Source organism: Chelonoidis abingdonii, chromosome 23 (assembly GCF_003597395.2).
Source record: "Chelonoidis abingdonii isolate Lonesome George chromosome 23, CheloAbing_2.0, whole genome shotgun sequence".
NCBI classification, from domain to species: Eukaryota; Metazoa; Chordata; order Testudines; family Testudinidae; genus Chelonoidis; species Chelonoidis abingdonii.
In genome coordinates this window covers 11,144,878-11,171,738 of record NC_133791.1, presented here as the reverse complement: position 1 = coordinate 11,171,738, position 26,861 = coordinate 11,144,878, and the positions used below count along the sequence as shown (strand labels likewise).

Below are 26,861 nucleotides of genomic sequence, written 5' to 3'. Positions count from 1 at the left end.
CAAAGTCACAGCTTTCTCCCAGCAACGAGTAGGTGAATGTGCCAGCAGATAGAATTGCCATCACGTACCTACCAACCAGTTTGAACCAATGGAATCGATCGTAGAAGGGGTCACTACCAGTCATTGTGCTCTCATTCTCATCCTGGGCATTGGACGCCATTTCTCCAGCCCTGTCATACATCTCCCGCATCAGCTCCAATCTCTGCCTAAACAGCAAAAAGTCCCCCCAAAAATTTATGATGAGAAAAAGAAACTATAAGAATTTGCTTCTACAGTATGATGAATGAGTACAGTAGTACAGAGATGCTGTGATCATTTTTCTAAAGGAGCATGCATGCTACAGGGACAGAATAAAGTATCCTCAACCAAGCAAGGGGGAAGGGGACACAAAGAGGTAAGGGGCCAGTTCATCTCTACTGTACTAATGCTCTAGCACAATGTTAGGGGTCACTGTGCTGTGGGAGATGCCATCTTTTGGAAGAAATGCAGAACACATAATAGGTTAAGCCCTGAGGGTCTGGTCAAATTCAAGCTTTAGTCATTACATTCTGCCTCCCCTAATTCCTCCCGCAGTTTCAACTAGGCACATTCTTTATTTTCTGCACTGAACCAATGTATTGTATTGGTGTGCACTACTGAACAGCTGTCACATTCCACTCAAAAAGTGGCAGCATTTCAGTACTTGGCGAAGTGATCCCACTATAGACCACAAGCACACACAGGATTATTTAAAGTTTCAAAATCCCTGGATTATACTCTAGAAGTGCAAAAATAAATTAATGAAGAATTCAGTCTCAAACGAGTAGGAAACCTTGGCATATCTTGTGCATATTGCACAAGAATGATGAAAACCACCACCTCAGACTTGAGTGTTAAAATTTGGGAAGTTTTTCTAAGGGCAGACTTCCATTACTGAAGTTTTACCTTTTAATTCTGTTTATGAGTGGTAGGGTTATGTGAAGCAGAAGAGAATAAATGAGTACCAGACAAGTGGAGGAAGCGTAAATATTAAGGCAGTGAGATGAACTGGGACAAGTCTAGAGAGCTTAAGAAAAAATAAACCCTAGTAATTTTGAACTAGACCCTACTTGAGTTTCTCCAGGGACCAGTAATGTGTTGCTCCATTCTTCAGATCCTGGACTTCCACAGCCACTACTGTCCGAGGGAAAGGTCTGTTGTTCCGAGTCTTCTCTGTCTCATTAGGCAGCAGCTCAGGGGGCAGAGGGGAATAGAGTGTGTTGGTCAGCAGGACAAACTGAAACTGCACCTGCATGGAGAAAAACAAATATATTCAGAGAAATCAGGCACGGGAGGACTTCTATATAACTCTAATAGCAGGAACACTCCCAAAACCCCTCATTAAAGTGAGACCAGGACCCACCTAAACAAAAGGAAGCAACCACTTAATTTTTATCTCTGAGAACAGCACCAATTTTAAGTTCAAAACATTTAAGAAACAGCCTGGTAGTCTAACAGCAGCATATAATACTGCCATGTTGAGCATCTAGATCTAGCCTTGACTTTTTGATAAGATGAATGACCCAACATGGAGTTAAGATGGAAAAGAAAAGGGATCTTATCTCTAACACAGGCTTAGAGAATAACTAGAATGGGGGCTGTGGAGTTTAAAGAAATACATATTCAGTATGGAATCTGAATCATGGCAGTCAAGCCTCAAAGCACTTCACATACCAAAATAAGAACCAAGAGATATGCTAGGTTAAAGGCAAGAAAAATAAGTATAATACATCAAAGCAGGATCAGTACACAGACATCTAGGAGTTTGGTGGTCCATACAATCTTACCTTCTTCTTTAATTCCACGCTGATTGCATTGGCCTCTTTCAGATAGACTGCATTACCCCAGAGCTGATCCCTTAATGAAGTGAACTGGTGGAACTTCCATTTCCTGAATGCCCACTGGGCCAGTTCACATTCATGCTGTGTCCACGGCACTGAGGAAAGTAAGGAAACAGCTTAGTCAAATGCAATAGTTTTCCCTTTAACATACCTATGCAGAGGTTATTTACTTCTCTTCATTTTCTTGTAAAGTTCTTAACATCCTCACTGAAAAGACAACACGGAAAGGAGATAGGTTGTACTCATTGCTCAATGGGTAACTAGTTCTGATCTTCCACTCCAAGCACTGGAGGCTTAACCTGTAAAGCATTTGGAGTAGCTAGACCAAACAAAAACTAAGCTCTGGTTACTTTATTTGTAGAAATCCAGAAGGCTAAAGTGCTAAGAGAAATCAAAATAGCCAGGGAGAAGATAGTTCATCTCTACATTTGGTAAATCACTCCTCCCTTCCTGGATGTTCTGTAGCATAGAGAGGAGTTGGCAGCATAAGATACTAGACCCAATCAGGAGTTCTTACACAGGGCAAGTCTACACTACGGTGCTACATTAGCATGTCGCTTAGCATGTCTGGTGAAGACACACCGTGCCAATGGGAAAGCGCTCGCCCGTTGGCATAATCACTCCACCCCCGTGAGAAGCAGAAACTATGTCAGTGGAAGAGTGCCTCTTGGCGACATAGCACTGGTGTGGAAAGCTTTTAGGTCGATGTAACTTATGTCGCTCAAGAGATGTCTTTTTCACATCCCTGAGCAATGTAAGTTAGATCCACTTAAGCAGTAGTGTAGACCAGCCCACAGATTATTAGAGAATCCTAGCTCAAATACATGAATACTATCTTTGTTTAGAACACAAAAGCTCAGTGGACTGGCACCAAAATATGAAGCCCTCACCAACCGAAGCTCACTCCCATCCAATGGCTGTTGGGTGGCCTAAGTGAATTTGATGGTTCTATGCTTGTTCAGAACCTGTTCTGTGGATACAGAATTTCTATCTATATGGCTGTCAAATTTGCTCTAAGAGGCCATCACTTTTTCACAAGTTCCAAAGTTGGTTTTCCATCTTATGGCAAATGTCTCTGTAGTACACCTTACTTTGCGCCAAAAATTTGGAAACAGCCAGAATTGTTTCCAGCCTCAAACTCACCTTCCTCCTCTTCCTCTTCCTCTTCTGTCATCTCAGCAGCTAAGGATCGTGTCTCAACCTGCTTCTGCAAGGCCTGCAGTTTACTCTCATAGTCCTGCGGGAAGACAGGAGATACCGTGTAGGAAAAAGACAGATGAAAGCGAAGAGGAGACAGCCAGAGAGGGACAAACACTTCAGGAGTGAGAGAGACAAGCAGAGAGGAGAAATGCATAAATATTTCCATTTAACTCCGAGATCAGACTCCTCCGAAATATAATTCAATAACATACTAGACATCTTTGGAACTTTTCCTTCTAGAAGAGTGGAAAGGAGAAGACAGGAGTGTCTGTAAGATATGCTGGTATGTCTGCCATGTGCTTTCCTTATTATAAGGCCTCCATACACACAATGGCCATAGACTGTGGAGGGTTTTTTTTCCTGTGGGAAAGACCTCAAACTGGAATGTCAAAAAGGCATCTGTAAATTTGTAGGTTTAAATTTACCTAGTTTTGAAAGTACTTCTGGTGACAGTGCACATTTTGCATAAAGTGTGCAGGGCAAGTGGATCCATGCTCCACTATTCCAATCCTCACACACCATAAAAGTCATTAAAACGGAAAATTAACTGCTGATACAAACTAAATACTGGAATAATGACCAAAGTAGGATTGTAAAACATGCAAAAGATGAATATAAGTGCTTAGAAATCCAGGTTATGTAGCCTCAGATTAAAGTGTTTGCGAAACAGTTTTATGCAGTTAACATTTCTGCACTGTTCTCTAGATTATTTAGTTTGGCTACATAGGGATGGACTGGAGACATGGTGTATCTTCATTTAACCAAGACCAGAAAGAGTTACATATTCCACTGAGTTGTGTCTTTTGGTGCAATGGAATTAATTTTATGCTTTAAATTAAGTGTATTCCTTTATCAAGTTCTCACCACCTAGGGTGTGAGTGCAACACACCATTATGTATATTTAATTTCTCACAGGAAGAAAATAGTTATAGGTTGTTTATACAGATAAGACTGACTGTGCCTAGGCCAAAGCAGTTTTGGTTCTGAGCATACTATGGTCCCACTGATAAGGAAGTGCAGGGTGTTCTATCACTTCATTTTGTGAGAAATTTATCTCATCATGTGAAGTGCAGGAACGGACTAGAGGTATTTTTCCTGTCTCTTAAGTGTTTAGAAAACATTCAGAGCCATCCTTGTAGAAAATGTTTAGGATGTTGTATCTTGCAAAGGTAATTGCTTGGACAAAGTGAGATAAAGTGTTCTGTCACCACCAACAGGTTCCTTCTCCCAATGGGTGAAGAGAAGGCGAAAGACAGAACAGGATAAACAATTTCTCTTGGAGCTCCCCTATGAGGAGCATTGGAAGTGAAAGTTAGTATATCCTGCTAATTTGCAGAGGACTCTGCAAAGGCATAATCAATACATGAAAGGAAATACTGATATTCATGGAAATACAAAAACAAAAAACCACCCCAAAAACAAAACGACAAATGGGCATTTACTCAAAAGTGCATCTCAAGTTCTGGTCAGATGCCAACTTGAGTACAGGAGAAGATAGAAGCTTAACACTTATTTTTAAATATACTGGCATCCTAGATGTCAATAAGAAAGTTACTAACTGTGAAAGGCTGACTACCTGAGTGTGGAGATGCATGTGAGAGAAGGGGTTTGGACCAGAGAATTTCATCCAGCCTAAGAGGTAGGGAAGATGCTATGGGCCAGATTTTCAAGAGTACTCAGCACTTTGTCACTCCCAACTGCTCCCATTTTTGAATGTCTGTATGCTTACTTAGATGTCTAAATGGGTGTTTGCGGGATACTCTTAAAACTGGCCCCTCTGTAAAACTACCTAAAACTCACTTCGGTAATAAAGTTGCAAATATATCCAATTTAACATGGATCGGGAGAACTTTCCACCACAGAGCACCATTGCAGCGCCAAAGTCCTACTAGCCAGGGTGTTTCTGTGGAAAGGATAAAATAAACATGCACCACACTGCTGGACAGAGTGAAAAGGATCTGTGTTGGGCTTGCAAAGTGAGAGGAAGATGATTACCTATAAGTAATACTCAAAGACAGTCTCATCTCTTGGAGAGAATTCTCATGTTTTAGATTGCCTCCCCTTATTTCATGGTTTGATTTGTTTTACCAGTGAGATGATAGGCTCTTTCAGTAGCCAGCACTTGTAACATACAAGACCATGGAATCCCTCGACTAGTTCGCCATGTGTCTTATGTCCCTACACTTGCAATTTCTATCTCCACTAAATGTTCTGCCACTAGCTGTCATTAAAGCAATACTCTCTTGAGAAGCTAAGGAAATCTGTAGACTCTAAACTTCTGGATATTAATGGGTTTAGTTATGACTGAGTTAGGTGGGTGCTTTGCGGAACGCAAAGGAGATAAAACTGCCAAGAGCCTTTGTCAAACTATCTTGTGCTCCACAAGCGGGCATTTCTCTTATCCATTTGTGGACCCGTTTATTTTCCTTGAACATACACAGTTCAGCCCTACTGTACTAGATTGTCTTACGACAGGTGAGGGTTTGACACATACATATACACCTCTCTCACTTGTAAAGGTGTATCCTTACTGAAGGAAATAGCTTTGGAGTGTTTTGTTTTTTAAAAAGTGAAGAAGTTTTGACGCGTGTTTAATTTAGAAATGTGCAGTTATTACTACTTTCATTCTTAAATTGGTGTAGGTTTTGTAAAAGAGGAGGAAAGTGGCAAGAAATTGGGTGATTTATAGGAGCTTGGTCAAAACATCTGCAGTGTTAAACCTGGTTTGAATGGGTAGTTCTGCTTGGGAACCAACAAGGCATTCTTGTTGGAGAAGCATACAGGAGATGAAGGGAAAAACCTTTTCACAGTCAAAGATAAGTTCATTTTATGACCTCATAACAGGACGGGCGGCAAAGGCAAAGCGGTCCCTTGTCTAACTGAAAGCAGCAATACTATTAATATGTTTTCAGCACTGGAACATACTTTCAGCCTCACGCTGTACCAAAATGAGGATGATTAGGGGATTACACGCCTCACTTTACCACCACATTATATATAATATAAACACACACACACACACACCCCTTAGCACTCACAGAATTTCAGTCTTATTGTGGGCCTGGGAGAAAAACAGGTCAGCGGAACCCAGACCAGTGTTTCAGCAGAACAAACAAAATTTAACAGATTATGAGTTTGTTGGTTCCTCACATGACAAGCTCTTCATCTTTCTGCCTTCATCCTCCCTCCTCCAGCACTCTTGGCTCCCCCCGATCCCCCAAAAAAGCCTTTTTGGAAACTAAACCCCCATAACATTGGATATATCAATATGAAAGAATGAAGAGGCAGTGGTTTATGAGGCTCTAGTCGCACATAAACTGAAATGGACTTCAAAACCTTAGGTACCTTGCATTGAATGACTGGGGCCCACACTGGATCATTCGTGAATCTCCTTGATGCTGAAGATCACTTATCACCCACGGCATGGTGATCCTTTATTTTTTAGTTGGTGGTATGTGCCTTTCCCACAGCCATTAGCTTTGCACTTCAATCATCCCCTATTTCAAGATCTTTTAAGATTCCAGCTCTTGTCTCATCTCTGCTCCAGATCTTAGAACTCCCTTGTCTTTTTAAAGACACTTTCAAGCATAGAAATGCAACATGAATTTAATCCTTTGGATTTTTATGTGGGGGATCAAAGGGCAAATACACACCAATACTTCAGAAAGTGCAGAGGGTGTTACTGGGTTCTTTGGAAGAATTTATGCAGATATTTAGGTTGCATTTCACACCTCTTTGCTAGTCCATGATCCAAAACCCTAGAATTCATTCTCTTTCCCTTAATGCATTTCTTCCAATGCCAGAGTCTGGAAACTTAATCCAAATTAACTAAACATGTGAATGATCTTTGAGTGTAGACAAGCCCCTAGTTAAACTAAACATCTCATGCACCCACACTATGTTGTGATCATGTATCTTAAAGCAGGGTCACACCAGGTCAGTACTTTGATGGAAGAATGAAGGGGCATGCAGAAGTGGAAGGAATGAACTTTAGATTCCCAGCAGGTGGCACTGTTCCCACAAGGGAGGTGACCGTTGTCTTATTCTAAAGACATTGAAGGAGAAGCCCTGACCACTTGAGGTCATGAAAGCCCCAGCCCCCCGCCCCCGCCTTAAAAAAAAAAAAAAGACTAAGGGCATTTGGTTTTTGCATCCGGGCCACATTTCAACTCCTCCTTTTTCCTTGAACTTTCAGCTGAAGAAAATTCACTCATCCTAAACAGTAGTTGCTACGTTTCAGAGTAGCAGCCGTGTTAAATTGCAAAAAGAACAGGCGTACTTGTGGCACCTTTGAGACTACCAAGTTGATTTGAGCATAAGTTTTCGTGGGCTACAGCCCACTTCTTCGGATTCACTTCAAAAGTTCTCTTACTTAACTGGCCTCTCAGGTAAAATAACTCCCACCTTTTCACGGGGTGTGCGTGCGTGTGCATTCTATCTCCTCACTATATGTTCCATTCTATGCGTAGCCCATGAAAACTTATGCTCAAATAAATTTGTTAGTCTGCGGTGCCACAAGTACTCCAGCAGTTGCTACATTCTCTCCACAAGGGGCTGCATTTCAGTGGGGGATGAAGGGATTCCTCTGTATAGTTGATAAATCTGTTTATTAATTAACCCTTTGGAATAAGAGCCATGGGTAGAACAGATTTTTTTAAACATTTTGTCCCATGCTGAAGTTTGATTTCTGTTCTGAAAGGAAGGGATTGTGTTTGCCTTACCAGGGGATGGGGGTGGGCGTGAGGGGGGGTAGATAGAGATGAAGTCTTCAGGCTGCCCCAAGTTTGACAGCAACATAGAACACCTAGAACTCTAAAATGCATTTCAATACAAGGCAGCTGTCTTCTAGAGAAGATTTCCCCCCCCCTTCCCCCGCCATGGTTATAACACTGTCATTTGAAACTCAGCTAGAGAACAGTGGGCTGAGGGATGGGAGAACAAACAAGCTTGTTAAATAGTCAAACATGAAGGGCAGGATTCATTTTCCTGGAGTTGGTCTGGAGCTTTCAGAGACAAAACTATTAATATGAAGATAACATTTTAGTGGTCTCCTGCCTTCCTGTTTACAGAGACAGAGGTGCTGTGGGAGAAGCAGAATCGAAGGAAGATGCATTTCAAGCAGTGGGGCTTGCAATTGTGGTGCATTACCCACCAACTCTAAGTATCCCTGAAAAGCAGAATCTGTTCTGGCTCTTTCAGAGAAGTTGAAAGGTTGATAGAAAGAAGGGTTGCAGCATCGGAAATGTTTCATCACCACACATTGTATCTGCTTGTACTTGAGTACAGGCACATTATTTGGGTATGGCAAGGACACAATAACATCCTTTGTCTCTCTTTTTCTGTAATAACCTTTTTTTTATGTGGACTAAAACCAAAAATCATACACACACAGATATCTAGAGATATGAACACATTAACACATTTTTTTCCTTTACCCTCATCCTACAAAAAGGAACAGCCTTTTTTTTTTTTTTTTTTTTTTAAGTGGACTAAGTCAAGTATATTTTCCCAGAATAAGGGAACATTTAACCAGTTAAAGAAATACTCTTGTAACACAGGACTGTTTCCTGGCGACTGGTAGTACTCTAGTGTTTAAGCTATCAGGCAGCTTGGTTTTCAATAGTGAATAGAAGGATGAACGGTCATCTTGATTCACAGACCACATGATGGGACTGCGGGCCTTTGGTACTGGCTGTGGACTTTTTTTTTGCTTTTTAAACACACAATGGAAAGACCGATTCAGGCCAAGTGTTCAATACTTTATCTGAGTGGTAGCTTTCAACTGAAAAACTGTGCGGTATAACAGAACAAAACAACTGTATAGAAATAACAAGACAGTTTAGAAAAATCCTTAAAAGCTTTTATTTTTATTTTTAAAAAATGCCTGAGTGGGGTCTGCTGCTCCGAGAACACATCATGGTATAGACACTTCTCTCCTGAATTTCTGTGCCTCATTCTTTGGGAATAGCAAGATGGTAAAGACGGCTTCCCTATTCCTTAGTCTGTAAAAGGAATTGTGAATTCCCTGCTGTGCTTCTTCAGATTTTAAACTAATGGCAGGAACAAGTGCACAATGGGACTGTATTAAGGAAGATTATAGCCCATATCCTCCCTGCACTGTAAATGAAGTTTCTTAACATGTGGTGGCAGAAGCAAATGGGGCCCATGATATATCTGTCTCATGAGTAATTTAATCTCATCTGGGCCAGTTTGAGGAACAACTGAAGTAGCAAGACATTTTCAACTGAACTCAATTAGAATAGGTCACAAGACAACAAACAAAAAACCAACAACAAAAAAACAGAAAGGCTAAGCTAAAGTTTTGTGCTACTCAATATTCCATAGAGATAAGTCAGACGCTTACAAGAGTATTTCATAGTTTATTGAAAGAGCACTTGTTACAATACAAACCAGCTCTGCTTTTCATGAGGAAAGCCTATGCTCTCAAGACAATCAAACATTTATTTATTTATTTTTAAAGTGAACTGGACAGATCTGAAAATCCCATAATTTCATTGGAAGGAGACTTACTACCTCCTTTAGAGCAGTGGCTCTCAAACTTTTGTACTGGTGACCCCTTTCACATAGTAAACCTGAGTGTGAACCCCTTTATAAATTAAAAAACACTTAATACATTCAACACCATTATAAATGCTGGAGGCAAAGCAAGGTTTGGGGTGGAGGTTGACAGCTTGCGACCCCCCATGTAATAACCTCGTGACCCCCTGAGGAGTCCCGACCCCAGTTTGAGAACCTCTGCTTTAGAGTAACAATGGGTAAACATGGATTTTGCATCCAGCAGTTCTTAAAGTGGTTCTGAGGCAAGCATCTGAGTTTTAAAATACACAACTTACAAGAATGAATGGGGAAAGAGATACTGAAAATATGTTCATAACACTCATACAAAGCTCTCCCTCTAATTTGACAGATTTCTTAGCTCAGATAGCCTGAAAAAGGACACTGAAGTGAAAAAATAAGAAGCATTTCCTTTCCACCCCAAGTCCCCAGTGAGATTTTTTAAGGATAAGAAAACCCCTCACACTGAGGCACTGGTGCATGAGTCAGCTGCCAACAAAGCAAACAGAACATCAGCCCTTGGCAATTAATTTACTGGAAAGGTACCTGCATCATGGATGCCGCATTTTTCCATTAGCATGAAAGCCTTTTCACACTTATAGGAAATCGACTGTTTTAGTGCTTGTTAATTCTAACTGTGTTATAGAAAGGGATAATTTAATAGCTTTTAGATTTCACCCTACATGGTTTGTAATAGCCTCTTAAAAGTTTGAAAGAAAGCCAACTTCCTCTGCCCAATTCTGGCTCCATTTGGCAGTTAATGTATTTTGCTCTTTTTTCAAGTCATGCAGGAAAATTAAGAAGCAATTTACTTGGACAGCTTCAGAACAGCATTTGCTAGATAACTGATGAATTCAAACAAACTGAGTGTTTTTCTAGTGCTGCATCAAAAAACACTGACAGTCCTGGGTAACAGAGTGATGGGTTTAAAACCCATTCCCCACCATCATTCAAATATTTAGAGCTAAGGAGAACATTTCTTTTGAGGTAATTTTAATCCAACACACATTGACTAGAATTTTATTTAAAGTCTGGGATTTTAAAAAATCAAGTTACTATATGATTTTATCCCATTTCAAAATACATACTTGAATGGATTTCAAAAATAATTGCATGCTGCATGTTCTTTCTGCATACCTCAGCCACGTGCTGGTTTTGCATCGTTTACTCCTATATTGCATAAACAGAAGGGGGACACACAAAATAGACTTGTTCGGTCTCTCCCTTGTGCCTGGCTCCTATCCAGGATAATCTCTTCTTGGCTGGAATGTTCCATATGAAGGCACATGGGAATTTCCCCAGATACTTATTGTTTTCATCTCTCCCTGCTTGCCACAAAACAGAGCAGGTCGTAAGACATTTGAAGAGGATGGCAGAGGGACAAATATCAATCATTATAGCTGAATAGTAGGAATGGGGCAAACTATTTACATAGAATTCTATAGTAAACCTAACAGCACAAGGTTATTTGCAGCCCAAAAATAAAGAGTTTTGACTGAAGCTGGAAGAAAAGTGTTGCCTTTGTACAAGGGCTTCCTTTCTTTGAAGGATCAGGGATTTCAGGGTTTCCATTGTTCAGGTAGACTGAAATATGGAACAGACGCAATTGGCATGACCATTTTGAACAGAAAATTAACCTAGTCACCAGTTTAGAGCACTCTGGGAAGCAACACTATTGAACCTCCTAAATCCCAGAGATCATACATAATGTGTCACGAAACATTCATGTGACCGGACTGCAGTGTTGAGACCGGAGTGACTGATACCAAAGCAGTAAATCTCTGGTTGCAAATTTAACCACGGAGTTACAACGAGCACCTTTGCAATAATATAGTTCAGAATGGAAGAAAAAATATGTAGGCAGGAAATAAGAATAAAGGGGAAGTAAAGTTGCAGCCAATTTCTACTCATTTATAGCTATGCTGAAACATGCAGGAGTAAAACTTACCAGTAGGGCTTATGTTTAACACAAACAAAATGACCTCAAGTAGTAAAAACAAGGATATTTGTGCAACACAGCACAAGTCATTTAACCATACAAATGTAACACAATGTGATCCAACCACACTAAATCAGCCATAAATACTCAAGTTTGTTTTAAAAATTGCATTCAGGTTAAATCTTATAGTACACCAAGTTTCTCTCCAAAGATTCAGATTTGTCCTAAAAATTCAAGTCCAAAAAGCAACTTAAGTAAATAAAAATTAATGAAAAGACTTTTCAAAAGCAAAGAAACAAGTAGTGCTTTCCAATCAAGATAAACTCCAAAAACCCATAAGCCTAGTTCTTAGTCAAACAGCATCTGCTTTTTTGTCCATTATTTTTAGTGTCATTTGTTCTGGGAGCTTTGAAGTAGGATCACAGGGTTTGCAAGTGTTTATGGTGTTTTCATTTGTAAATTTAGGTACGTTTGTTTATGGTACAAGTTAAAATATTGCATCTAAACTGTACTTTCAAGGGGATGGAGAGTAAAAGACGACAAATGTAATTTCCCCCTAAAGTGACAGATTTGTTCAACAAGACTTGAAACAGCAGAGCAATCTGAAACCAGAAGGCACTAGAATGAGGTATTATGCAAAATGAATCAATTCTCTAGCCCTCCTTTTTCTGCCCCCTTCAATTCATGGTAGTATTCTAAATCCTCACCAGTAAACACATCTGAGACCCAAAGCCTAACTGAGGCAGTGGAAGAAATCAGCTCACTTAATGTCTTTACTGCACCATTAAGATCAAAAAAGTGCAGTGTATGTCTATCATCTCAGTATAGTAAATTATAACTAAAAAATCATTATAACAGAGACAAGATGGGAATGAGAAAAAGCTTATTTCCATAACATGGCTCTGGCCATGTGCACAGTCCCCCATACAACCCCATTCAGAGGCAGATTTCTACAGTCATGGCAATTTCATACTGATGTTAATGAAACTAGGCAGGACGACAAAAGGCCTGGTGCACTCTAAAGGAGGGAGGGATTGAGAGAGAGAGAGGGTCAAGTGTCCAAGTAGCTCTCGTAAATTTCAGTAAAGGAGACAGCACATCTACAAAAAACCACATTGTCTTGCCAGCTGACAGCTTTTGGTTTACCAATCATTATTTAAAAATATGGGTTAGGAGGTGAAAAGTGAATTGAATTGAGGAGCCGTAAGCTTAGCTTACAATACAAATGGTCTGTTTCTTCATTTCTAATCAAAAGGTCACAAGAGACATTCAACACTATAAACTAGATTCCCCTTTTGATTGTCTACAAAAAACATGGAGGGAGGCAGTTCTTTATATATTTCAGACAGTATTTTCAGCTTTAGAAAAATACTACAAGACAAAAAATAAGGAAGGCACATGAGCTAGTAGGGTACCCTCTCTTCCAGTCTTCTAATCTATAAAGGGGTCTCAACATTTTTCACACTTTCTCCAACATCTTGAAAATTGCACCATGATTCATAAGCAAAACAGATGTGTTGAAATACCAATATCTTGTGTTTTGTACATCAAGTCACTCAAGTTCTAATTGGCCAACTGAAACCTAAGGTAGATGGTGGTAAAAACTGTCCCAACCCAATACTTCTGAATGATAAAACAGCACTGACCCCCTTCTCCAATTTGTCCAGTGAATCATACTGTTGTTTCTCTGCCAGCTTTGAGATTAGGTGCGGAGAACTGTCGTCTCATCCGTGGAGGGGTCACAAACTGGTCGTAATGGCTGGGCCCATTCATCTGTTTTGGGTGGATGTTAACTGCACTGCTCTCTGTATTGCCTCCACTGTTGTGATTGCAATAGGACTGGTGGTGCTGGTGGACATGGCGTTTCTGCTGGAACTTCTGCAGGTCTGTGTTCTGGTGCCCACTGTGGGACTGCAGAGATTCAGATGAGCCAGATGTCTGACGGCGCAAGCTTTTCTGGTAGCCATTGTTGAGAGAATTGCTTCTCCAACGTAACTGAGGTGGTGTCTGTTGCTGATTGCTAGGCTGTGGCTGAGTGTTTAGCTGTTGCCAGTTAACCTGGATATGATCTTGACTCCTTTCTGGGTCATGTAGGTTCCATAGTTGCTGAGGATCCTGGGAGACAGCACTGCCACCTTTTTCTTTGTTCTCTTCTTTGTTCTCCTTCTCTTCCTCCTTTGGAATTCGGACCTCAATAACTTCATCCTCTGTGATAATTATGTGAGTGCCTGGGCTCCACGAGTTTCTGTGTTTGGGGTTGCTCTTGAATGGAAACCGGGGCTTACGGTTTTCAGGTGGGATAAATCGGTGAGGCATGTTTTGTCGACGGAGCTGTTTGGCAATTTCCTGCTGTTGCAAGTTCTTAAACCGAATTTGCGCTTGCCTCATCCAGTGCAACCGCCCACGCCTGAAGGCTGGGTCATCCTCCATTAATTGGGAAACACGCTCCTCTTTATCCAGCTCACCATTCTCACTTTTTTTCAAAGCATTTGCATACTTCTTGTCAGCATCTACCACACTCATTGAATTTGGATTTTTAACATTAGCAGCATTAGCTGCGGTCGACTGGGTTCTCAGCTCTTGTGACCCTATCAGTGGTAAAACCCTCTCCATTTTTAGCATCTTATTTCGGAGAACTTTTATTTCCTCATCCTTCATGTTGTTCTGCCTTTTTACTTCCTGCAAAATATCTTCCAATTTGTCTATATGTACCTTGAGGTCATCCACATCAGTTACTCCCTTCCCACTGGCCATGACATCTTCAATCCTCTCATCTCCAACTCCCACAGTATCCCAGACATCCCGGGCCACAGCTCGCCATGAGTCGCGCTCATTGGGATCTCTCTTTCCGTACATGGTACAAAGCTCTTTCATTTTAACAATGGCCAGTGCCTCAATCTCCTGCCTAGTATGCCTGAAGTCATTGAGGGCTACCTCATAGCAGATCTCCTTCACAGCCTGTATCTTCAAGTCTGAGATTGTGACCCATTTGGAATCTTTGCTAAGGCGCCGGCGTTGTGGTATCTGGTACATTTTAATAGGCTCTCGCTTCTTCCCACTGCTAGGGAGACCACACTTTTTTACAATGGTCTGCAGCTTGCTGGGGGGCAGCTTCTCTCTCAGGGAGGTGATCAGTCTCCAGCTCTCCTCACACGATCTCTTGTCCGAATCATCCCCACTATCAGAGTCTGCATCCTTTGGAAAAACAAAAATCAAGAAGTGGCCCCAAAACAACCAAAATTAAAATTTAAAAAAAAAAAAAATGGAAAAAACTAAACAAAACAGGCAAAGAAAACTAAAACAAAAATTAAATAGAACAAGCCATATGGACGTCTCTCACGACTGACTGTAAGGACATTAACATTTCTGTCAGCCTCCCAGCATTGTTTCCTTTAAAATACAAGGCTCTCCATTCTACTAAAATTTACATTATATATAAATCTAACCAACTTAAAAATACTACATCTAACCTACATTCATTCCCTCCCAGCCCCACTCCAAAATCTTTAAACAGAACAACTATACCAAAGTCCTTGACAAAAACAAGGTGTAAACTGCACCCCACATATGCTACGAAGACATGCAATTCCATGCCACACACGTGCCTTGGTTATTGCTGTTGCTTCTTTCAGAAAATCCTCCCCCAGTGAGTGAACACAACAGCCATCATAGAATGATGTGATGAGCAGCCAGAGTAAGTTAGGTTAACACTGGTTAGTAATGTTGTACATGGTGCTGGGATGTTTGAGTTTAGAATCCACTTTACTACAAGAGCAGCCAGAGAAGTGTTAAAAGGATAAGGTAAGATAAAAACAGAAGCAGCCAATAGGGTCGATGTTAAAAGTACCATAAGTGCCACTATGACAGGTGAAGATGTTTCAGTCCAAAGAAGACTTGTTACAAACTAATGGGATATCGAGGATCAGTTTCAAAGGGTTTTTCCATTTGCCACCCTGCTGTGTATTTTAAAAACACTGAAAGACTTGACTGTCTGAAGAGCATCAAAAGAATGTTGTAGTAACTTTTAAAAACTGTTTTAACCAATAAAAATGCTATTTGATTACATTTAACAAATTTGCACCTGCAGCTCCCACACATTTGCTAAGAGTTGCACTTGTTTTGCTTCATTCTTCCACCTTTTCCAGCAGGATTGCTAAAGAGGTTACTCTTATTAAATCATTTTATTGAGAAGCTCTCTTCATGTTTGTATAAACTACGAATGGTTATTTGAGAGATAAAATGTCACCAAAAACTAAGTGTATTCATCACTGATAACTGCAACCTGGAAATAAGTCAGACTATTTTTAAAAAGGTGGATTTTTTAATACTTTGAGATTCCTCTTCAATATATTATCCATTTCTGGTTATTAATCTGATTCACTGGAGCCTGTATTTCCCTCAAAAGACTGCAAGAGTCAATCCCTGTTGAAGTAACTGCAACTCAAGTTTTTCAGACAAAGAATTACATAATACATGAAAAATCAGGAACAGCAACAGTTGATTACATGCTAGGGAAACATGCATCTCTGGTTCTTAACCAATGATTGATAGACAATTTAAAAGACCTGTTGGGAATAGTTGAGCAATAAAGAGTGAGGTATACGCAATACGATTTATTCTGGTTCTGGGAATGATGAGTTGGATTTTAGAAAAAGTTCTGTCTCTAGGGTCAACAACACTTTTCTTATCAACATTGTGTACCGCTTGTGACCTTATATTATCTTAAGATTTGTAATAAAAATAATTTAGACCATGTTCCCTGTTTAGGCCAGAAAATATCAGCAAAATAATGGCGAATTCTTTAAAAAAATTAGAATCTGACAATAACTTATTATGAGTTTATGGCAGGCAAAATCTGGAGCCTCAAAAGGTAGTGTCTAGCATACTGCATCATGCAGTGGAAATGGAAGGCACCCAACAGAAAGACACTGCACAGGTTATTCAAGTTCAAGGCTTCAACCAGAAAGAAAAGGTCATTCATCATTCTTGATGTCACCAGTATTACTCGTACATTTAATAATTGCACAAAATGAGACACTGTGGGGGGTCATTCTCCTACATGAACTCAAAAATTAACTCTAATCCAAATATACAGTTCTAAGATTTGGGGTCAGGAATTATAATTTGCTATATGTTTGTGAAGCTCCTATCACAACAGAGGCCCAACCTGGCTGATGTCTAAGCCTGCCACAAAATAAGTTGTTAGCAGCAGCAAGGGTATCCCAATCAAGATTAGTGTCAAGTTACGGGCAAACAGAAAAAATACTATTTCACAATAACCAAATGTTGAACACACTATGGCAGGAAGTCAGAGAGGCTGATACTGTGATTGGATGATAATCTGACAATTATAAACGTTTCCCAGTTACCAAAGCTAAAGTCAATCAGTGCCCATGCTTCAGAACATTAACCAATTGTTTTTAAGGGTCAGGAAGGTAATTACCTATCCACTCCCACAACCTCACATACAATACTGCAGAAGTGACCAAATGCACTGGGGGTGGGGGTGGGGGGGAGTTCCTGAAGCACTGGATATTGGCCGTCGCCAAAAGCAGCATACTCTCCAGACAGACCAGTGACCTGATTTATCATCATTTCTCAACCTTAGGTAAGCAATTTTTGAAGTATCTCATCACTGATAATTTAGAATGACATCTTCCAACCTTGCCCTCGTAAGATAAGCAAAAATAAGTGATTTCTATAAGCTCAGTTTATTACAATATTAAATATTTTTTCATATGAATATACGCAGAATATGGAAATAAACCTTGCTTTACAGAACTTCTACAAATGCAGCCTTGTTTTAAACAGGCCTCAAAAATGAAAAACAGTTTTGACATGTTGATTTCACACAATTTTTGTTAACTACACGTTATTTTCAGGGACAAAATGCTGCCCCATCTTGAAGCTACTTGCAAGACTTTCTAAGTTAAGTTTTAAGGAGGGACCACCACTTATCTCCTGGTGGCTCCAAGAAACACTCAAGGCCTACTCTTTATCTAGACTATTTCCTCATCTCATGCATACAATTTACTTCTTCCCACTTTTATTTTAAATACAAAGTCACCAAGTTCAAACACTAGTGACTAGTCTTAAATTCTGTTCTAGCTCAATTTGCAGTTGCTCCTTTCCATTCTCCCAGTGATCCCTTTTGAAGAAAAACTCTGGGTGGGAGTTGTGAGGCCACTGGATATTGCAATTAATGAAAAATAATGTTAACTTGCACACAGCTTGTCTAGCAAGGAATGGATGCCACAGAAGTCCTAGCTCCCCTCTCTGCTCTGGGGAAAGAGAGAAGAGCCTTGTGACAAATCCAGAAATTCATTCAACTCTCCCAGAGCTTCCGGGGGCTCTCAGGTTCTCAGAGTCTTCTTAACAGCCAGTTGCAACCCCTAAAGTTCTTTTCACCAAGCTGTGGCTAATAAAAATAAGACCAGATATTACTGACCCAGTGTTACTCAGGAAGTTCAGACTTGATTGATGGCCTCACACTTGCCCTTCTGGTTGATAGGAGGCTTGGATTCTGCATGTATCTGTATTGCACTTTAAAGGCTATGTTCCATTAGAACATATGACTGTATAAGCAAGGAATTCCTGCCCCAATTACTACACAATGAACATTAGACTTTATTTATCGGACTTCCTAGCTACATAGCTTGTGTTTTTCACATGGATTTGGAAGAATTAAAACTCCCTTATTACACACCTGCCCTTATCAGTATTATGCCATGAAGACCCTTGCAAGGGATTCAAACTCCATGCAGGGGGAGAGAGCAGGGTTAAACATGCACAGTGCAGCAACATTTTCAGACATCATTTGTAAAACCTAGCACATGAACATAGTCTAGGTGTTCTGGCAGCACAAAATTAGTACTTTCTGATGAACCAAGACAAACACTCAGAGTTCAAACATTCACAACTAATCAATTAGACTACTGAAAAGTAACTTCAAAGCACGGAATGAAGAAACATCCTCCTGTTGATCCAAGTTACAATTCAGCAAATTTGACCAGCCTCCCAAGCACTGCTTAGTGCCCACAGGTGGGTGAATATCATCTCCACATTAATAAGAGTAAAGCATGAGATGTATCTGCTTAGCCATGCTAATTTTCACTACTGTAGATAGTGTGTGGTGGGGAGGGGGAGAGAAAAGACGATGGACTGTGCTTTATGCAGACAGCCCAAGCAAATTTCCTGGACTTTAAGGTCAATAAAGGCAGCAGTTAAGTTTGCCAATACAGACAACCAGAAGAATAGACACTTACCAGCCTCTGCTGCTCCAACAAGAGATCTGCTTCCTCTTTCTCCTTCTTGTACAAAATCTCCATTTCTTGTAACCTGGAGAGAAAAAGCACAAGGGATGCAGAAGCAGCTATGTAGACCATTATTTGTGTTAGTGTTACTCTGTCCACAGAATCTGTTAAGTAACAGAGACAAGGCCAAGTCTGGGGTGTACATGTAAGTGTCAATACACTATCAAGAAAGGTACTATTCTTCTTGCCCCCTTCAAACTACACACTTTTCAGTTCACTTGGAATGAAAATTACCCTAGATCTGACACCAAGAATTTGACCTATTCGGTTCCACTGCTGCCTAAATTAGTGACTGTGCCCTATGAAGTGTACAAAAAGCCTTATTTAAGCAAATGATCTACAAGCAGGAAAACATCAGTTGTGTAACTGAACTAAAATCAAGGATTAAATACAATTAGACATGTCACTGCATATAACTATGGCTACGAAGTGTAACTCTTACTGTGTATGAGGAGTCAAGTATTAATGCTAGTTTGTATATTTAAGAGTTTGATTTATTAACAACCCAGGAGCTTAGTTTCCTCCAAATACACGGCAAGGAGATGTCTCAGTCAATAGAGCACCATACTGAAGCACCATATCCAAGTGATTTCTGGTCCTCTTAACCCTTATGAGCAGACAGCCTTGTGGAGGCAAAACTCAGGGAAGTCCCAGATTGACAAAGAAGGAATGCTGGAAAATTATGCAATTTAAGAACAGATGTGTCAAGAGACCATCCAATTGCTTCCCCTATACTCCCTGCTTTGACCATAAATTTGATGCTTAGGGGGCATAAGTGAAATTTTAAAGTAGATTCCTAAAATAAAGAGGTACAAACAGAAGCAAGTGTCCTGATCCTCCACTTTGGGAGCAGAGGGCCTTCTTGGCAGATACAGCTTTAGAGCATAGAAAGGTGTGGGCAAATCTCTCTCTGAGGCACTCTAAAGTACAAAATAGGAGTATGTTTGTGTTAATCTAGCTTTGTCTGGATTTTTTTTTTTTTTTTTTTTTTAAGTGGGAGGCAAAGTGTCTCTGGTGTCCTCATTTCACAGGGAAGTGGGAATTAACCAGTCTTTCCTAGAGAAAAGAAGGCATTAACTTCAGATTCATGTAAGAGTTGGTACCACAGGTCTAACAAAATATATCAGAAATGCTAAGTAAAATAACTGAGTTAGTTTAGTCCACTTACCTCTTCTCCATCTCCTGCTTCATATCAATGCCCTGTTTCTCCAAGAGTTCTCTCTGAGCAAATGTCCAGTCTACTGGTTCAGAGGGAGTTTCAGCTGATGGAGTCTTCTCCCTCTCTGCTCGTGCCTGCTCAGGGTGGTTGAATCGGAACACATGATTTTTACCCATGATGATACGATTTCCTAAAACAGTAACAAAACAAACCTCTTTAGAACTCCAGAACCAGGTTGAGACACAGTTTAGTATCCAATGAAGTTTACTCTAAGCTGTTTAGGCAACTAGAGCATCAGAAGAAAGGATTTCCCAATGAGAATTTGGACAATATTTAAACTTTTAGTAGTACGTGGCCAAATGGGCAAAAAGGAACACCCTACTTAGTGCAGAGGAGGTTAAACTGCACTTCCCACTGCCTGCCCCAGAAAATGCTCACATAAGAAAACCTGTCTATAGAGTAAGATTTAAACCCCTGCAGAAATATACCACAAAATAAAGACTGTCTTGCTGATGGACTGACAGCTGCAACAAGCAAGCTAGTCAACTAATTTTCTTTTTAAAAGAAGTGCAGAAATCACGGGCAAAAACCACCCCACAAACATTTCTATTTTAGATAATCTAACCTCAACCATTTGAAGAATGGATGCTTTACATTTTTAAGTAGAGATTTGCCAGATATGTCACTTAAGTTTCTACTCAAGTCCTAATCAGTGGAAGAATTTCTGGGGAGGCATTTACTACTTCATTCTCCATAGCATAAGTAAGAGCCATAGTTAAGCGGTAAGGTAAGAATTGTATCTCAGTGCTACAGGAAGCAGATGTACAGGAAACTTAAAACAAGTGCCTAGCATAATTGATAAAATACTGCTGCTCTCTCCATGCAATATAAGTGAACCTCCAAAGCAATCAAGACTGTCACTGTGAACCTACGAGTAAAACAACTGCCTTCTAAAGAGGTTAATGATTTTTATCAATAGTTTTAACGATATAATTATCAAGAAATAAGCACTGAAAAGAGATATATAGAAAGCTAATTTTTAAAAATAAGTTAGCTTGCAAGAAAACAGGAGTAGCAATTCCCCCTCTGCAAGAGAGGCTGGAAACCAACTCCCATCTCTACATCCAGCATTCTGCTGAAATTGATGAACTAATTCCTTGCAAGCACCCACTAGTCCAGACTCCATTGCACTAGATTCCATTTCAGGACTAGAAGAACATATGCTCATGATCTAAAAGAAATTGAACCCTGCTGGTCTCAAACTTACAATTTATGAAAGCTACTCTCCCTGGCCCCTGAGACATGAGGAGATCTAACCAGGTTTCTTAGTACATAAGTTAAAAAAGGAAGGAGAGACACTGTTGTACTCCTGCATAGAGTCACACCTTAGCTGTGCCAGAGAAGCTAGGGATTTTCCATCAGGAGCTGGCAGTCTGTCTGTTCTCTTAGACTGCAACCGCCAAGGGCAGGAGTCTTGGCTAAGTACATATTGGAAGAATATCAAAGTAAGTGGGGAAAGAGAAGCAAGCAGAGAATGCCCTGTGTTGCAGTGAACATTTAAGTCAGTCTTTGAGTTGCTGCAATGTGAAGGGCTTGAGAAAATAAGAAAAGCAGCTTAACTCCTATATGGTACCTCCACTACAAAATAAATAAATAAAATAAAATATAAAGATAAGGGATGCATTTTTTATTTTAAACAGCACTGACAATTCATGAGGAACAATCTGTCAAAAAAAGAAGTCTCTTACCTGAGCGCAATTGCACAGGCTGTACAACCCTCTTGCCATTGACGTATGTTTCCGACCGTTCACAAGGCTCCAGAGTAACAATAACTAGAAGAAACACAACAGCATTAATGCTACAGAACTTAGTTTATTTAGTGAGGAAATGCACAAAGCCTACCAACATGTTGCATATAAGCAGACAACGCACCGCTTCCTACATCCTCCACAAAGACTCCAGGGAGGTTATTCTTTGATACTACATCCTGGTTAGGAATGGATAGCAGCATATGGCAAAGTGGCAGAGTTATTCAGCCAGTATTTCTGACCACCCAGGTAGTACATGTATTCATGTAACTTATTTGCTAGGGCTGTGTTGTTTTTTCTCCTCGTTTTTTCACAGGTGTAATGACTGTGCTATCATACTGGATATTTGCACTGCCCAAAACTTGGTCAGGCACACACGCGCCTTGTTCTGAGGTTTGAATAATGAATTTAGTACATTTCACACATCAGCACTTTAATTTCTTTGTAATTGATTTCAGCACTGCAATTATTGTAGGCAGATGTGACAGGCATTATGGGCCTGCTCCTGAGATATACTAAGCTCTCTCTGTTCCTACTGAAATAACTGGGAGTCACAGGGGCTCAGCATCTCATGATTAGATCATATTTGACTCAGTAACAACACAGGCAGCTAGAGGGAACATTGGCTAAGACTCCAGAGTTGTAGCAGGTAAAAATTAAATACTTCTATAGCAATAACCTAAATAACCCCTTATAAGAACACTAAATAATCCTCAATATCCAGGATAAGCAGTATTATCTCTGTATTACAGGCGAGGAAACTAAAGCAGAGGGGTAAGTGATTTGTTTCTGGCCACTGAGGAATTTGGTCAAAGCCAAGATTAAAAACTCATGTGTTCCTGAACTCTCACTGTTATCCTCTGACTACTTCTATCATGGGTTCAGTTCCACTTTTCAAGAGGTGACCTGGACACCCAGAGCAAGGCAGAAGGAAACACCATTTATAGCCTCATCCAAAGAAGAGCACCTTTAACAGTGTAAGATTCATCTAAGCCAGGGATCCCCAATGGGGCCCACGGGGGCATCTAAATGCGCCCACGTCCTGGCCGGTGGCGACGCCGAATTTTGGCGGTATTTCAGCAGGTGCTCGACCACCGCCACAGTCCTTCACCTGGGAAGCGCCAGACGAAAAAGGTTGGAGACCACTGATCTAAGCTGTACTACACATCCCACCTGGTCAGAACACAAAGGATCAAGACTGGATATGAATGCTTGCCCAAAGCAAGAATGATACCATCTGAGGCAAATGGATGCAGTACAGAAATGTAAAATCTTAGCACTGCATTATTCTAGTTATAGCTTCATCTCCAATAAGTAAGTCTCATCACACCCACAAAGAAAATAACTTCACTGATCTGACGCACAAGGGCTATTCAAATCCCATCGATCCTCTCAGCTCTTCTCCCCTGCACACTTCAAATACACATTTCAGACCACAGCTGCTAGTACAGAGATCAGTTTTTTTAAAGACTCAAACTATCCAGTGCTGAAGACCACTTTCATGGGGAAAGTTGCACTTACAGTTCCTACATATAAATGCAGGAGTAAGTGCCATCTTACCATCACCATTGTGGTTCCTCTCACTTCGGAAGAGACAGTGTTCCTCTTTAATGTGAGCCCCACTCAGCACAATGTCTTGTCGCCGCTCGGCATCTGCCTGTCCAACCCTGCGCCCAATAAAAAGCACTTTAGTCACAACTCAAACATTGTCTACTCTATAGCCCATACAGCAGATACATTTCTCTGGCTATTGTGGGAATGAAATACTACAGACTATTAAACCTATCCCTTGCCTTTTAAGAGCTGAGAAAACGCATTCTTGTGCTAGCAGGATATTATGCTTAACGTTTGCTTTTGAATGGTTCACCAGATCATGCACACTTTTTGGGGGGTAGAGGATCTATACAATGACATACATTTATTCTGTATTACTCATCTGTTCCATGAGGAATATGCCCATCTAGCAGCTGAATGCTGCTTTGTGTTCTAGAGAAAGATCAACCCCTCTTCTCTTCTTCCCCCAGCTCTCCTGCCAGTACACTATGGAAGAAAATTCCTTCTAGACGCCAAATCCAGCAATTAAATTTAATCCTGTGCATGTGAACAAGGACAGATATCACTAAGCATGTGTTTACACTGCTAGCCAAAAACATAATATACCTTGGTTTGGATGATGTGCTTAAAAAGGGGAAAGTGTGGAAAAACAAGAATGGAGAACTACTTTCAGTTTAGTTTAAGGCGACACAAGAAATATAACCAGCTTTGAGTACTCCACTTACCCAAGTCCCCCAATCATTTTATGTGGTTTTATTATAAATTACATCGTCCTATCTTTTCAAAGCTGTTTCTCTTTTTTGTTGTGCTATGAAAGACTCAGTGGAAAAAACATCTAGGGAAGCTGAGTGACAATATACTGTACTATTAAAGTATAAACTACACAAAATATATTTCGCTAATCTGTAATTTATGGCAATCTTAGGTGTTACTTGCAACAGCAGGTAAAACAGTTCAACAGAGAAGTGTTATTTAAACTGATGTTCCTTTAACAAGAAGTCTCGTAAATAAGTGTAGTAGAGGCAAATCTCACCTAGTGATGCCATCTTTGATATAGTAAAGCAGACATTCTGACATGAGTGGATCTTCATTGAGGTTCACAAGATGAGGTGTCTGCAACAAAATACAGAACATGTTAATTGAGAGCTGAGTACCTTCAATTACTCTGGAGACTGTAAAGGAACCAAACCACTTCACCACATACATCAGTGAAACTCCAGATTTCTCAAAAGAACCCTGCATTTCTAAATTAAATGCCAACTTTTTCCACACAGGCAGAGACCCATCTCAGGACAGGGGACAAATATCAGACAGCTCCACACTTCCAGTTGGCTGATATTCTAGGTAAATGATGCAGGGAAGAAAATATTTTAAACTGAAGAATTACAGATTCCTTGTCTCAGTAAGTCTTGATAAAGATGAGAGGGAGGGAAAGTTCAACAGCAGCAGTATTCCATATGCTTTGGTGTGAAAATGCTAGACTGTTGTGGAACTTATTTTTTTTTTTTTTTAAATATAAATAACAGACCTTCCTTATGCTCCATCTCCAGAGCTTGTAAACCTGGAAAGGATATCTAAACTACTGACGCTTCCTCATACAAGCAGCTAAGAATCTCTTCGCGTACTGTGCTACTCAACTTAGTCTCTACAATTATTAAACCAACCTTCTTTGGTGAAAACACCCCATTGGAATCAGCAAACAAGTCACATGGCCTTGGTGTGAAAATCTGGCCAATGAGACAGCAGCAAATCACAATTTAAGGAACACAAAAGAAAGGGGAAGAAACAAGAATCAGACCAAAGGACACTGAAAATATTAACAAGTCGGTTTCTTATAACCTACAACTATCAGTAAGCAGATGATCTGTTGAGGTCATTCCCTTAGGAATGTCCATCAGTTTATTGTAATTCCAAAAGAAGTTTACTTGTTAGATGCATAATAGCATATAATTCATGGAAGTTCAAAGGATATTTACATATGAGACAAGACAGTTCAGCTGGTTCATGCTGTCTGAGACATAAAGCAATAACATTCACCTAGAAATTGAAGTATACTATTTACATGGCACCCGTGCCATAGCAATGGGAACTATGGCCCCAGCAATGTTTGCTCCCACCTGTCACCCTATGGGACAGGTCTTGTCAAATTAAAACTGCTCCCACTAACCACCACTGAAAAAAGCATTCTCCAGCACAAACGAGGACTTCATATTGTCCATAGTCAAGTATGGACTGTGCACAGTGTCTGAAAGGAATGGTGTTTGGCTTACTGTTAACACCAAATGGGATTATAGACTACAGATCCAATCAAACTGTTTCAGAGAAAAAAAAATCCATTAATGTCTAAGAAAGTTAAAACGCCCAGGCAGCTATGTGATCCAACAACAAATTGTTTCTGGGCTTCAAAATCTTGGGGAGGTCAGTTCAGTGCAAAAAGTAACCCAGAAGTACCCATATATCAATTTACTAATTAACTTTGAATGGGGGTTATTTATGAAAATTATGAATGGAAATAAAGGGGAAATGATATCACTTACTAGTAAATAAATATTCATACACTGAAAAAATTTTTACTGTACTCAGAAATCCAGGATTCCTGATGACAAAATAAATGATCAGGGTAGACATTAGGGTGAACTCTGCATAGTCACGCAAAGAAACAAAGAAATATAAAGTTGGCAGGGTATATTTGTGTTTTATACTACCTAATACGTTAGAAGTATTTGTATAAATTTTTCATAAAGGAGATACTCTTTTTGCTTCTGTTTTCTAGATATTCAATGTGAAAAATTCTAACCTATTGACACTTCCTGCTACAGGTAGTTAGAGATCTCAGTTTAGAACTTCACAAAAATCTAAACTGATTAAAACAAACCTTCTTTGGTGAAAACGTCCCACTGGAATCAAACAAGTCCTGTGGCCTTGGTGTGAAAATCTGGCCAAGGCAAGGCACCATGCAGGTCAGAGAATAAAGTTAAGAAAAGTCAATAGGAGAGCAGATAGGCTGAGCATTAAACACAAAAAACATACCAACCAGCAACAGATCAGAGAGGAGCAAGTCAGATAATTTGGGACAATTTATGAATAGAGTGTGAGATTATGAACCATGTGTGTGTCAGTCCACAAACTCCATTTTGAATGTGCAGCCTTTTGCCCTCTATGGCTTGTTTATTTTCATGTGGCATATCTTCTAAACTGGGGTTCTCAGTTATGGGGGGGGATTTCACGAACCATCACCCTCCACCCCCAAACCATGCTTCACCTCCAGTATTTAGAATAGTGTTATATATAAAGAAGTGATTTTTATTTATAAGGGGTGGCACTCAGAGGTTTGCTGTGTGAAAGGGGTCACCACTACAAAAGTTTGAGAACCACTGTTCTAAACAGTCCTGGGGTTTGTGGGACTTTCTGCTTTGCCCCACAAAGCCCTCTGTTCCATTTGAAGCAGCTCCA

The 26,861-nt window shown here is 40.1% G+C and overlaps 2 protein-coding genes across 7 annotated transcripts in view; one reads left to right on the top strand and one right to left on the bottom strand.

Moving 5' to 3' along the window:
- Positions 1-26,861, top strand: part of DFFA (DNA fragmentation factor subunit alpha) — a 355,095-nt gene that overhangs the window by 95,720 nt on the left and 232,514 nt on the right. The gene's annotated exons all lie outside the window — the stretch shown is intronic.
- KIF1B (kinesin family member 1B) overlaps positions 1-26,861 on the bottom strand; it is a 136,577-nt gene that overhangs the window by 46,390 nt on the left and 63,326 nt on the right. For 3 of the 6 annotated variants that reach the window (XM_075060328.1, XM_032775458.2, XM_032775460.2), the window contains 9 exons: positions 24,442-24,521; positions 23,415-23,521; positions 21,795-21,878; positions 20,056-20,236; positions 18,840-18,912; positions 3,003-3,096; positions 1,806-1,954; positions 1,089-1,267; positions 69-206 (listed from right to left, as the gene is read on the bottom strand). In XM_075060328.1, the coding sequence (XP_074916429.1) occupies positions 69-206; positions 1,089-1,267; positions 1,806-1,954; positions 3,003-3,096; positions 18,840-18,912; positions 20,056-20,236; positions 21,795-21,878; positions 23,415-23,521; positions 24,442-24,521 (1,085 nt within the window). Of the gene's footprint in view, positions 1-68; positions 207-1,088; positions 1,268-1,805; positions 1,955-3,002; positions 3,097-9,419; positions 14,770-18,839; positions 18,913-20,055; positions 20,237-21,794; positions 21,879-23,414; positions 23,522-24,441; positions 24,522-26,861 lie in introns of those variants that run through there. The other 3 variants (XM_075060329.1, XM_075060331.1, XM_032775462.2) reach the window with 1 other exon arrangement.